We start from the raw sequence: 13,653 nt of genomic DNA, 5'->3' as shown, positions 1-13,653 counted from the left end.
TCTCTGTCCGTTTATTTGTCTGCCTTTCTGTCTTTCTGTCTGTCCGTCTGTCCGTGCATCCGTCCGTCCGTCTCTTTGTCTATCTGTCCGTCCGTCAGTCTGCCACCCTCTCCTCCTCTCTCTCTCTCTCTCTCTCTCTCTCTCTCTCTCTCTCTCTCTCTCTGTCCGTGCCTACCCCGCAGTCTGGCGGGCGTCGTGGTGCACGTCAGGAAGCAGGTGTCAGGGAAGCCATCGTGTACATTACGTCAAAATTACAGGTGCCCGGCCCATCCATCACTCGGTACACCCGCACACTCAGATTAATTCAAGAGTTTCGTCCGGCCAAGGTCACGCCCGCGCCCCTCCCTCCCTCGGCCACGTCCTCCCTCTGCCAGATCCCATGAATATTCTTGCTTAATAAAAGTCAAGAGTATGGCATAATTACCTTGTCGTGCTGCCTGTACGCGGGTCCGGCAGGGAGGGAGGAGAGGCCAGGGATGAGGGTGAGTCGTACGGTACTGCTGGGTACGTTATATCTGACGGGGAAATAACGAAGTGCTCTCTGTTATAAAGTTTGGATACTGAGGGAAGGATAAAGGGGAAGTCTAGGAGAGCAACCCATCAATTGGAGGAAGGAGGAAGGAGTGGTGAGGTGAGGTGAGGTGAAGTGAAGTGCACGATGTATCTGCCGGGATATAACGAAGTGCTCTCTGTGTTATAAAGTTTGGATAGGAAAGGAAGGATAAAGGGGAAGTCTAGGAGAGCAACCCATCAATTGGAGGAAGGAGGAAGGAGTGGTGAGGTGAGGTGAGGTGAAGTGAAGTGCACGATGTATCAGCCGGGGTATAACGAAGTGCTCTCTGTGTGTTATAAAGTTTGGATACAGAGGGAAGGATAAGGAAGACTTCTAGAAGAGTAGGAGAGAGGCACAAAAGTAGACGGAAGGAAGGAGGGAGGAGAGAAAGGTGCACGGTACAGGAAGGTATGTGATATCTGACGCGAAATGTGAGTAATGTGCGTTGTAAAGGAAGGAAAAGGAAAATAAGAAGGTAAAATAAGCGAAATGTACAAGTGACGCAAAGCAACTAACTTGTGTGTCAAGATAGTATAAGGAAGCGTAAGCAAATGATATAAGAGTGAGTTAGACGTAAATTGTGGGATAAGGAAATCCTGTATGTTTTAAGGCTGGATAAGGAAGGATAATGGGGAGTTCTGAGACGGGACTCGCGGGGTAATTCATGCGAAACCCACGGGATAAGAAAATTATTTATGTTTTAAGGATGGCTAAGAAAGAACAAGGGAAAGTTATGAGACGGGACTCGCAAAATAACAAAGTACTTCAAGAGGCATCAGGTAGAAAGGAAGAGAGAGAGAGAGAGAGACTAGGGAGTGCGAGGAGTTTTAGGAAGCACAAGAATCCCCGGCGTAGCTCAGGTCAGCAACAGTAGTGTCTAAGGCCACACCAGGTAAAGCCACCCCAGCACCTTCTGACAGCCTCAGCCTCACAGCCTCAGGTCCTCTCAGCCGGCAGCCGTCCGTAACAAATTATAATTCTAACACACATAACAAGCATGATTAACCTTCCATTACTAGACATCCGCATTTTTTTAACCTGTCTGAGCAGAGAGAGGAGAAAGAGAGAGAGAGACAGACGCGGAGAGAGAATGAGGGAGAAGAAAAAAATATACACACACGCAAACAGGGACGAGAAACAAAAAAAAAAAAAAAAGGAGAGAGAGGAAAAAAAAGAGAAGGAAGGAAGACGGAGCACCGGGGCGAGATGGATCGTAAGTCTGCTCACGTTTCACATTGCTTCGTGTGAATAAATTTATGTTAAGCTACACAAGATTTATGGAACCGGATTGGTTTCTCTGTCTACCTTTGGAGATGATGTGTGGCTGAGTTTTCGGGGGAGGGGAAGGGAGGGAAGGAACGGCTAGGGGTGGGGTGGGGAGAGAGGGGAGAGAGGCGCTAAGGTAAGGTATGGTGAGGAAGGGAAAGAATAATAGAGTGAGTGTGTCCGGGAATAATAGGGAAGAAGGAGGGAGGGAGGGAGGGAGGGAGGGAGAGAGGGAGGAAGGGAGGAAGGGAGGGAAATGTACGATACTGCAAGAGAAGCTGTGTAGAGGCTGACCTTGTGTGAGTGTATACGAGATTACCTCCTACAATAGATCTTCACTACTCTGACGCTGCGCCGTGTTGGGACCAGGAGGAGGAAGAGGAGGAGGTAGTGGTAAGAGTAGTAGTGGTAGTGGTGGTGGTAGAGAGGAGGAGGAGGAGGAGGAGGAGGAGGAGGAGGAGGAGGAGGAGGAGGAAGAGGCGGAAATGCAACGGTGTGAAAGGTGGTGAAGGGAAATGAGGAGGTTAATGGCAAAGAATGATGGAATCGGTCATTTGTTATAATCCATCCTCATCTCTTTCTTTGCATGAGACAGTTGGTAATATAACGTTTATGGAGAGAGAGAGAGAGAGAGAGAGAGAGAGAGAGAGAGAGAGAGAGAGAGAGAGAGAGAGAGAGAGAGAGAGAGAGAGAGAGAGAGAGAGAGAGAGAGAGAGAGAGAGAGTGTGTGTGTGTGTGTGTGTGTGTGTGTGGTGCCTCGAAATGAAGACTTTATAAGCGGTATTACATAAAGAACTGTATTAGTCAGCATGATTCCCTTGACCAGAGCTTCACTGGCGGAATGCTGCTCAGTTCTGTGATCATCGTTCATGCCGAAACAATGAAAAGTAACAATGTATACAAAATCAATGAGCAATAACAAGTGACGTTCTGTAAGTATGAAGATATAAATGAGTGGTTTTTCTTACCTTACCTGTTCCGTTAACATTACTATTATGTTTTTTTTTTTTCTATCTTTTTCCTTGTACAAGTTTCAATTTAGCATCGTTTACATTCAGAGCACATCGGTACATTAGAGGTTGACCACAATGCTGCGAGCGGGACCCAAAGCACACCGCTGTTTTTTTTTTGTATTACACTGAAATCGAGTTGGTCCCATGATGGCGTGCGCTGTCTTTGTACGAAATGACATTCTTCCGGCGCGCTGGTGTGCTTTTACTAAATTCTTTATCAGAAAGTGTAACTGGTGTGCATTCTGTTGGCTTGGCTTGAACAGACCCGATGCCATTCTCAAGGAAGACTATACTGTGAAGGAGACAACCCAAGCATTATATCGGCCCAGTGAACATGAGGACTGAGAATAACCAAGGCAGCCCCGACACAGACTCACGCACCGCTGATTGGTCCAGAAGCAACAATCAGCCCTCAGGTCTCGCCGCACCTTTTTTTTATTCCTTCAAATAAATAACGAGCACAATCATGCCTTCCATCCCGTGCCCTTCTGTGTGTGTGTGTGTGTGTGTGTGTGTGTGTGTGTGTGTGTGTGTGTGTGTGTGTGTGTGTGTGTGTGTGTGTGTGACGCCAGGTAGGATACGCCACACGTCACTGGTCCCTCTATTTTACGCGTGATTTTCAGCTTAAAAGGTTGATAATGACAAGGATATAATATGTCAGCCGGAGTAAGAAATGTTTCGAATACTTGTTCGTTTACAGCGAGATTTATACATTTTTTGTTGATATCATTCCATAAATACGTATAATACTTCATTAAATGTTATTCATATTCATACCAAGACAATGAGTGGTAATCGGTATCTCGAGAAGACATAAATCACGCTGGACAAAGTTTCGAAGCGGTGAGTCAACAATGTATGAGTCAACATCATTGGAAGACTGACAACACTGAGCGGGACGTAGGACAGAAGTCAGGAGTGTACTATTATATTTGATAGAAATAATTGTTTATTCTTTTCCTTCCAGCTTTAAATAATGACATTATAGCGAAGTCAGTGAGGTTTCATTCTCTTACACGAAGCCACTCATCGCCGCGTTCCAATAATGCGTGCACAGCCTCTGTTTTTCCTGTTGTCTGCATTGTACAAACAGCTTGGCCACGCTCAGTCCTTCCTCAGTGCATTGAGTTACATTTAAACAGTAAAGACAAGAACACACCGGCAAACACAGCAGTACAAGTGTGGCTCGACTCATGTTGACTCCGCCATCAAACACTCGCCAACTAATTTACCTCCAAAATAAAGTTTTGTTATATTTACGTACATCACACAATGACTGTTATACTCACTGCAAAGTCCTGTGAGTTCCTGCACCTTTCAGATACTGCACAGCCTCGCCTCGAATGCGTCTTGGAGGAAATAGTTTGAGTCTAAAAACCGACACACCTTCACACTTCACTGACCAAAACACACTGCGCTGATCACTGCTCACTGCTCACTGATGGACACAAATGCACCATATAGAAAACGAAATTCAACTGTTGCCCGCGCTTTCACACACACACACACACACACACACACACACACACACACACACACACACACACAAACAATCACTGAACCTACAGCAAGCACCAGTACCACCAATCTTCACACTCACCCTTCAGTAACCAGCGAAGAACATACACTCACAGAAAATAAATCAGGACACAAACAAGCAGAGAAGCAGCAGTAGGACGGACACCACCATTAACAGACATCTCAACCTCTGAAATAATGACGCCAGACCCTGTAATTTACACCTAACATTCATCACGTCACGGGACAAATGACCTGCCGACTAGTGAGATGAAAAAGAGAGTACTGGTGTCACCTTTCCCAGTGTATTCATCCATCACTTTTCGCTCCATCACCGTAATGTTGCCCTGGCTGAACGCACACTGTGTTTAATCATCCCACCAATACTGAGAAGGATGAAATGGAGATGAAAGATGATAACAGTGCTATTACTATTAACGTGTGTGTGTGTGTGTGTGTGTGTGTGTGTGTTGTGAGTCTGGTAGTCACTCAGCCAGCCATTTAACCTATAGAGGGCTCAGAGCTCAAAATGACCGAATTTTGTGGTGTACTATTATTATTATTATTATTATTACTACTACTACTACTACTAGTATTACTACTCTTACTACGACCACTACTATTACTACTACTGCTGCTGCTGCTGCTGTTGCTGCTGCTGCTGCTGTTGTTGCTGCTGCGGCTGCTAATGTTGTTGTTGCTGCTGCTGCCGTTGCTGCTGCTACTGCTGCTAGGGTATGAGGTAGGGAAGGGTGATGGCATGAGGAATGTAGAAACAAGAAGCGAGTGGGGATGGGGAGGTTGGCATAATGTGGGGTTGAGGAAGGAGGTGGCGCTTAGTATGCGTCACGAGTTGTGCCCAATGATATCTACTTATCAAAAATGTCTTGAGCTGACATTTTGCGACATATATTTCTTCTTGGGAAGAAGGTGAAGGGAAGTGAAGGGAAAAATGAGGTTACGGGAGAATGAAAGGCGACGAAAGATAGAAAGGAATGAATAGAAAGATAAAGTACTGTAAGCAGTAATAAGGATAGGGCAATAGCAACAACGCAGTGAGCGACAGTTTTGAACGAGGGGGAAGTAAGACGCAGATGGATATTTACTAAAACAGTGATAGTAATGAATTTGATATACGAGTATGCACAGGTGATACTAAACCCGAGTTCAATGAACCCAATATATGGAAATGAGGTATACTTTGAGACAAATTGCTTGGAAAAAAAATCAAGCATACGAGCTAATACTCACGTCAAACAGTTTTACAAAGTTGCATATTTGAATAGGATGATTATAAGAAGAAAGCAATAAAATAAATATGATGTAGAAGACAAGTATGGTAAGGAATGGTAAGGAAAAACCATGCATAAGAACTAATACTCACGTCACGAAGACATATTTGAATAGGTCAATTATAAAAAGAAAGCATTGAAATAAGCATGATATAGAAGTCAAGTATGCTATAAGCTTTCCCATCATCTACATAATTGGCAAAGCTTATACCGTACTTGTCTTCTGTATCATATTTATTTCACATACATTAAGCTTAAAAATAATATTAGATCGTGACTTTTATGCGATAACATATGACTCAGGGCAATTGTTTCCCTAGCGGGTGGGCTTTGAGATAGGAGGTACCCCAAAACGTATCGCCTTTAGCCCAGAAATTCCCGTGAAAAGCCCACAGGGTATGAATAAAAAAAAAAATGTTTATAAGCTTCATATTTTATTCAAACATTTGTTGCAGATTAACACTAAAGGGAACGTAAAGTAGGAGTTCATATTTCGTGGCCAGTGTAGGAAAGACCACGGGTTTGATAGTGCACTGATTTTTCTTATTCTTCACACAAGGTTCAGTGTTGTTCATTTATGCCATTTATACCATATGGGATTTTCACGGGAATTTCTGGGCTAAAGGGGATACTTTTTTGGGGTACCTCCTATCTCAAAGCCCACCCGCTAGGAAACTCTTGCCCAGAGTGAGGAAGCCCAACCTACACTCGGACCGTGGACAGGATTCGAACCCATGCATTTGGAGACCCCTCATATCCCAAAGCCTGCATGGTTCCACTGTACCACGGGCGAAACACACGTGAAGGAAATAATCAAGTGGTTAAAAGCTACAGTTTGTATACTTCTCTCTGCAACTTTATCACAAATTTCCTCTCCGACCGTGTAAGTATTCTTTATTGAAAGCTAACATGCACGCACGCACGCACACGCACATACACGCACGCACAATCACTCTCTCTCTCTCTCTCTCTCTCTCTCTCTCTCTCTCTCTCTCTCTCTCTCTCTCTCTCTCTCTCTCTCTCTCTCTCTCTCTCTCTCTCTCTCGCTAACAAGCCAGGTAGCGCCACGTAAGCCTACCACTCACTATTATGACCAATTATGCAGACCCGCACCCGCCTCTAACCCCGAACTGACCTTCCAGGAATGTAGGGAAGGAAGAGCAGGCGAAGGGGCAGTGTAGGGAAAGGGAGAGGGACAGGCTGTGTAGAGGTGAGAGAAGGGAGGGGAAGGGGGAGGGTAATTAAGAGTTAGAGAATAGAGGAAAGGGAAGAACAGTGAAAGATGGAGGAGTAAAATATGGAGAGGAGGACAAACTGTGTAAATGTGAGACAGGGGGTGGAGAGAGAGAGAGAGAGAGAGAGAGAGAGAGAGAGAGAGAGAGAGAGAGAGAGAGAGAGAGAGAAGGTGATGAGTTGGTTGGGGTGGCGGGAAGAAAAAGGAGGAAAGTTGAGGCATAGTTATTAAAGAAAATTCATTGAGGTATCATAAATCTGAAATGAGCCAATGTTCCTGTGACGATAAGAGGATATGAATGCCTATGAGGTCACCAGGGCGGCAAAAAGAACGAGCGAGAGAAGTGGAAATTTATGAACCATCTTCATTTTCTCTCTTAGTTTTGTTTCTTTCAGCGAGCGAGATGCGAAGGTGCACAACGGAATAAACTGAGAAAAAGTACTAAAAGAGAGAGAAAAAAAAAAACGTAAAAACATAAAAAAAATGCAATACTATTCTTTTGTTCGTATGAAAGTGGGTGGGGGAAGAGGGGGAAGGGAGAAGGAGCGCCGTCAAAGCTCATCTCTCTTCAGGAGGGAGCGCTAAACATGCTTTCGTCACTCCGAGGTTCCTTCTCCTTGCAGCTTGCCAGGTTCCGCCAGTACTGCTCGGCTGCCGCCACCTCCATTACCTTGTCATATCTTGTTTCCAGAGTATATTGATGCGGCAGTAGCGGCGAGACGGGGCGGGATAGGGAGGGGCGGGGCGGGGCGGGGCGGACGGAATCATTTAGCTCCACAAGGGCATAAACCAGCCCTTCGTCACCCCCTACCGCAGTGCCTCCCTGGTGGTTGGTATATACTCCCCCGCCGCTTTCCCTTCCCTCCCACGTACTCCTGTCCACATCACGACTTCCCCCGCTAAATCCTTCCTCAGGTAACAACGGCATCTCAAGGATAAAACGTGACGGGAAAGGAAATGAGTAAAACATCTAAAATTACCTAAAGACAGTATCAAAGTCTCTAGAATCTGGTACGAAGCGAGATGAAATGGCGGCAGAAGCGTCGCTAATGCCGGACTACAGAGACGGCACAGCTAATTTTAGGGCTGAAGAAGGAGACAAATGTCTATATGTCGTCAGGCATTAGCGGCGGGAGGATGAGGCTTTGTGGTTACCGTCGGGTGGTTAGTGGAGGAGGGAAGCGTAGGAAGCCTTGGGAGGGGTTAGGGAGGAAGGAGAGGTGGAGGGAGAGAAAGGGGAGACCTTGTGGTGGTGATGAGTATTTAGAGACGGCGAGGTGGAGGAGGAGAGGATGGAGGGGCAGGCGAGTTGTCTGGGAAAGTGAGGGAAGGATGACAGGGCGGTGCTGCTAATTAATGGGGAGGGGTGTGAAGGAATAGAGAAACGGTGAATGAGGCATGGAGGTAAATCATGAAGTGAGAGAGGGAGAGAAGAAGGATGGTGTTATAGGCAGGCGCGCGTGGGAGAGGAATGGAAGGAAAGACAAGCGAATGAAGTAGAGAAGACACTCGCTAGAGACAGTTGCACCATCTGCAGCACTAGTCGCCGAAAGTTACTTAAATGGCGTCAGGACTGCAAAGCAAATGGTGAGAAAATGATGGAAGCTCATTTAGACAGGAAAAGCCAAAGATTACTTCTAATATTAACCTGAGCCACTTCTGTTGAGACAAAAGGGTTCTGGCATCGTGCTGTCCGAGAGAAACACTGCGGGAAACTTTGGCGTGACAGAAAGCAAAGAAAGATAAGGATCAGCGGCACGGCCCAGGACGCATCATCTGTGAGTACACGTTTCGGTGGCTTATGAAGAGTTTCCGCCCACGGGGATGCAGTGCTGCCCACGACAGTCGGATAGCTCGGGCACCGCCTTGGCGTGGCGGTGACGTCGGTGGCAGCAACTCAGTGCTCTCCAATCTTTGCAATTGAGCAATTTTCCCCAAGGAACATTCCACGGCAGATTATATATAATTGAGTAATTTTGCAATCTTACCAGTTCTTTGATAAACCTGTTGAATCCCTGGCGGGCCTGAAGTGCCGGCCACGCCAGATAAGGGAGGCAGCCTATAGGACGTCAATCCTCTCTTCGTGCTCCCTTCCCTTCCCTGTCTTTCCAATCAAGGAAGCCTCCGTGGTGGCCCGCGCCTTCATCTCCCACGTCTCACAGCTTGAGTGACTCATCGAGTCTTTGTCACGAGTTAATGTATCACAAGCTCTACCGTGGGTTGTCGGGAAGCGGCAGTGTCCTATCTGTGTCCTGGCTTCAGGCAACACCACTCCTCAGATTACTAAGGCAAACAAAGTAAATCCTGCAGTAAGGAAGCAGGCAAGTATCCAGAAGGGAATTGGTCGGGAGGAGTGAGTTAGCCTTCCTTCAGTAGTTCAAAGGAAACCATAGACTGCAGCTAAATGTTTCATCTGCAAGTCTTATCCCTTTGGTGAGGCAACGAGACGATGCTGCCAATGATATCATCCTCTTGTCTGTCTTCCATCCTTCGGTCATCCCTCCCAACTGGATTTATCTGATTTTTCTCTCTCTATCCCTGAGCCTTGCACCTTCACAACAGTCTGAACAGCACACCTCTCCCATCTAGTCTTGCGCCAGCCCCCGACCCTTACTCCGCGCTGTGTTCGTGAATCACAGGAATCTTCCGTATTGCATATATACTTTCGTCGTCAGAACACAAAAATCTTTACTAATATTTTCTGTTCGCTCACCCCTGCCCCACCTAGCTGGGCTCCCTTCGCTGGTGGGAGGGTCCGCGGGGTCGTGTGGACGGCGGTAATGTAGGGTTGGTCTGCCCTGGTCTGAGACGGCGCACCACCCACGACGAAATCAATCCTTGTCTCTCGATCGCTTTGCTGAACCTCCTGATTATCCTCCTCCGGTCAGTGTTGGTGGCGGCTGGGTTACGAGCTGGGGGGAGGGGGGAAAGGGACGGTGGGTGCGAATATAGTTACTGCATCAGCCGCTACTTGATGGTCTTATGTCACAATGGGAAAACAAGTCTGTATGTACTAATTACTTATTACAATGTCCCCACGTGAGGCCCTCCGCACGTCTGGCAATACTGACACTAAGATGATGCGTTAAGGGAGAAAAGACAAGTCTGAGTTGACACTGAAGAAGAGACAGGACACAGGAAAAGAGGCAAAGAGAGAGAGAGAGAGAGAGAGAGAGAGAGAGAGAGAGAGAGAGAGAGAGAGAGAGAGAGAGAGATGGGAGCAGACAGAAAGAAGACACGGAAGAGGGAAGGACAGGAGGCGGGAGGAGGTGTGGTCCTAACAGTCTGTGTGAGGCAGCCAAAAGAACTGGCCCCAAAGTCGGCGTGCTTGAGCTCCGCATAATCTGTATCAATGAGCGATACGTCAGCATACATTATCTTGCTGGATGCGCCACGCCCAGGAGTCTTCATGATGCATGGGTACGAAAAATAGTTATTACAACTATTTAGAAGAATCATCTCCAAACTTACTGTGGCCCAAAATCCTGTTTAGATTCAACGTAAAGGCAACTAAAGAACAAAGGAATAAACCGAATGACTTCGATTTTACACCAGCTTCAAGTAACGTTCAATATTCTTTAGCTTTGCCTGTAGCGAACAACACAACCAAGTCCAAACAACATTTCGTTCAGCTGTCCACGTCCCTCTGCACCCTTCCTCCCTTCCCCCTTCTCCCCTTCTCCTCTCTCCCCTCTCCCCCCTCCCGAGTCCGTCCCCCGGCGTTGCGTGAAGATGGTTTTCCGTCCACCCCACCTTGGTTTAATGTCTAAATAGGTAGTTACATTTCTCAAGGTGCAATTTACTTATCAAAGCCGAGCGGCAGTACTGCTTGTGGCGGAATGGAAGTCGTGTGTGTGTGTGTGTGTGTGTGTGTGTGCGCGCGCACTAAGGTTAGAGAAGTAAGAGAGTTGCTGTGTCGGCGTCTAGATATTACAGACTCCTCGCTCGTCTGCTGCCAAACTCTCCATAGACAAGGTAAGAAATAGCGAATATAAATCCCATAAAAGTAAAAGCCGGGCCAGTTCCCATGTGGTAACGGCGGCGGCGGCAGTGGCGGCGGCGGCGGCGGCGGCGGTGAGTAACGCGGCGATGCTACGTAATAAACACACACGGCCGGGCCTCAGTCTCCTCGCCCGGGCTGGCATTAGGCGTTCGTCAGGCTGATATACTCGTCTATAATCGAGCCTAAGAGGAGAGGGGGCGGCGCGGGGCGGGATGGGGGGCGACTCGTCCTGTGTGGCGGCTGAGCTGATATCGACGTCGGGGTGAGTGGCGTCTCCTGTCATTACCTCGATAACGATCAAATTGTATCTTGCTGTCTTTTTTTTTTTCCTTTTTACTATGCCCCCTTTCAATTACCTTCCCGGCGAGGCTCATGTTGACAAAGATCATCAAAGGCGGTGTGTGTGTGTGTGTGTGTGTGTGTGTGTGTGTGTGTGTGTGTGTGTGTGTGTGTGTGTGTAACGGTATTTATACTAAATTTACAAGAAGTCAATAGAGGAGAGGACACACAAAGAAAGTTCCTGGCAGTTGTAGAAGTGGTGGTGGTGGTGGTGGTGATGGTTCATGTTTGCCATGTTCAAAGGTGAATATTCATAGTTATGTCGTATTTCTCTCTCTCTCTCTCTCTCTCTCTCTCTCTCTCTCTCTCTCTCTCTCTCTCTCTCTCTCTCTCTCTCTCTCTCTCTCTCTCTCTCTCTCTCTCTCTCTCTCTCTCTCTCTTCTCTCTCGCTCGTTCTCTCTCTCCCGTCCTGTGGAGCAACTTTACAGAAGCAAATCGCTGCTCTTTCTACCCTTTCCAGAGTCTGCCACACCTCGCACAGGTTAGCGCTGCTGGACGGTGGTGCGGCACGGAGCAGTCACTCGTCCTAAGACTTAGTATATAAATATGGTCAGATGGAAGCTACTTTACCTTCTCTCACTAATTAGCAAGATCTAGCAAGCCTGATTGAGAAAGACGTTAGTGTATAAATAGCTTGAAAGACAATAAATTCAGGATATTCAAGTATTATATAAGGAATCCTTATTACCGAGTTCCGTAACACTTGATGCTTAGCGATCTGCTCTCTGTTCTCTGCATTAGTAAGTTGTTCAATGTTATCTGCTTTATTAGGAAAATATACCATTCTCACTAAAACAACGTTGAAAATAATTACATTGATATCCCTCATAATTTGATTAAAACAAGTCTTCAGTTTCTCAACAAAGGGATCCACTGAGTCACCACAGAGGTCCAATAATGTAGGCTTCATTCTTGTACAATTTATAGGTGACGCTAAGTTGCTTTAAAAAAACTTAAGCATCCAGAATTCAATCACAATGCTACGATTAGAATTCTGCGGCCTCCAAACACGACATTCTGACCCTTGGGCAAAACTCACAAAAAACTCCAAAGCGGCGAGATAAAAGGAAAACGCTGTTTAACGTAAACAAACGTCAAATCTTTCACGCAGCACGCAGAATAATGCACTCGATTATAAGATACACGTATTGTGCTGAACGTCAACGACCGAGGTGTTGCCCTAACCACCAGCCTTACATCCCGCTAACAATGCAACGAACCAACAAGAAAGGCTAATACGATCCTGAGTTTTATTAGTCGTAAATTTTCCTCAAGAATATATAGTGTAATACCTTTATGCAAAAAGTAAGGCCAGACCACACTTGGAATACGATGTGATGCTGGAGTCTCCAAACCTCGTTAAAAACTAGTAGCTGCTGAGCACAGAGCGACGAAGTTTATACCTTCCCCTTGTAACGATGCCAATGAAACGAGATCAGAATAATTAAGTTACTCGTATTCTCCTTTATAGAAACGCCGCCTTCAAGAACAAGTATTCCAATAATTTCAAGCACTCAAAGGATTTACATATTTCGGGGTTCCTAATAGATTTCACCCTGACTCACAGAGGAGGGCCCCACGTCGATGCATAGATGCCCGAGATGTTTATGCTGGCGACATATGGAACACTCCCATGTGTAGCACTGCCCTGTAACACAATTAATTTGCATGAAACCTGTTGTCCCATACCGTAAACACCAAGCGAGCGCCGATGCTACTGTTTACGTAATCACACTTACAAACCCTATTGTGCATTACTCTCTCTCTCTCTCTCTCTCTCTCTCTCTCTCTCTCTCTCTCTCTCGGATGGGCAGTTTTTAGGGCAGTGGTCGGTGGTTGGGCTTGTTCCGAACAAAAGAACACAAGGCGGGAACGTCGGCAAATAAGTTCTGAGCAAGAAAAAAGGATCACAATAGAAGACCATACTCAGAGGAAGAGGAAGTAGGAAAGTACTAGGAGGATTTGGCCAGCCCAGGGAGGGACAGGAATGCATGCCTTGTGTGAAAAGATATGGTATGGTGGTTTGGGTCCTCGCCAGGGCAATAAAAAGATTAAACTATATGGGCGAGGAGGAACGCGAGTGAAGAATACATGAATCGGGGAATGAGGCTAGAAAAAGCAGGGGATTTAAAGCAAAGGTGCCGTGAATGAATATGTGTGTGTGTGTGTGTGAGAGAGAGAGAGAGAGAGAGAGAGAGAGAGAGAGAGAGAGAGAGAGAGAGAGAGAGAGAGAGAGAGAGAGAGAGAGAGAGAGAGAGAGAGAGAGAGAGAGAGAGAGAGAGAGAGAGAGAGAGAGAGAGAGAGAGAGAGAGAGAGATCGTTACGGAAGAACAGAAAACATGAAGAAAAATTAATAGCATTGTAAAGGTGAGAATGTTTTTTTTTTTCTCTCCATTATCTATTTTTAATGTGAGAAGAAACTGGAGAGATAAAAC

The 13,653-nt window shown here is 46.3% G+C and overlaps 1 protein-coding gene across 1 annotated transcript in view; it reads right to left on the bottom strand.

Annotated features, from left to right (window-relative positions):
* The window catches only part of LOC123519074, a 119,082-nt gene extending 111,278 nt beyond the window's left edge, over positions 1-7,804 (bottom strand). The window contains exons 1-2 of the mRNA XM_045280260.1: positions 7,468-7,804; positions 4,122-4,230 (exon numbers count right to left, since the gene is read on the bottom strand). Of these exons, the coding sequence (XP_045136195.1) occupies positions 4,122-4,230; positions 7,468-7,804 (446 nt within the window). The remainder of the gene's footprint in view (positions 1-4,121; positions 4,231-7,467) is intronic.
* Between the last annotated feature and the right edge of the window lie 5,849 nt (positions 7,805-13,653).

Source organism: Portunus trituberculatus, chromosome 44, assembly GCF_017591435.1.
Source record: "Portunus trituberculatus isolate SZX2019 chromosome 44, ASM1759143v1, whole genome shotgun sequence".
NCBI lineage: Eukaryota > Metazoa > Arthropoda > Malacostraca > Decapoda > Portunidae > Portunus > Portunus trituberculatus.
Note: the sequence above shows the minus strand (reverse complement) of the source record. Positions and strands in the feature narration are given on the sequence as shown.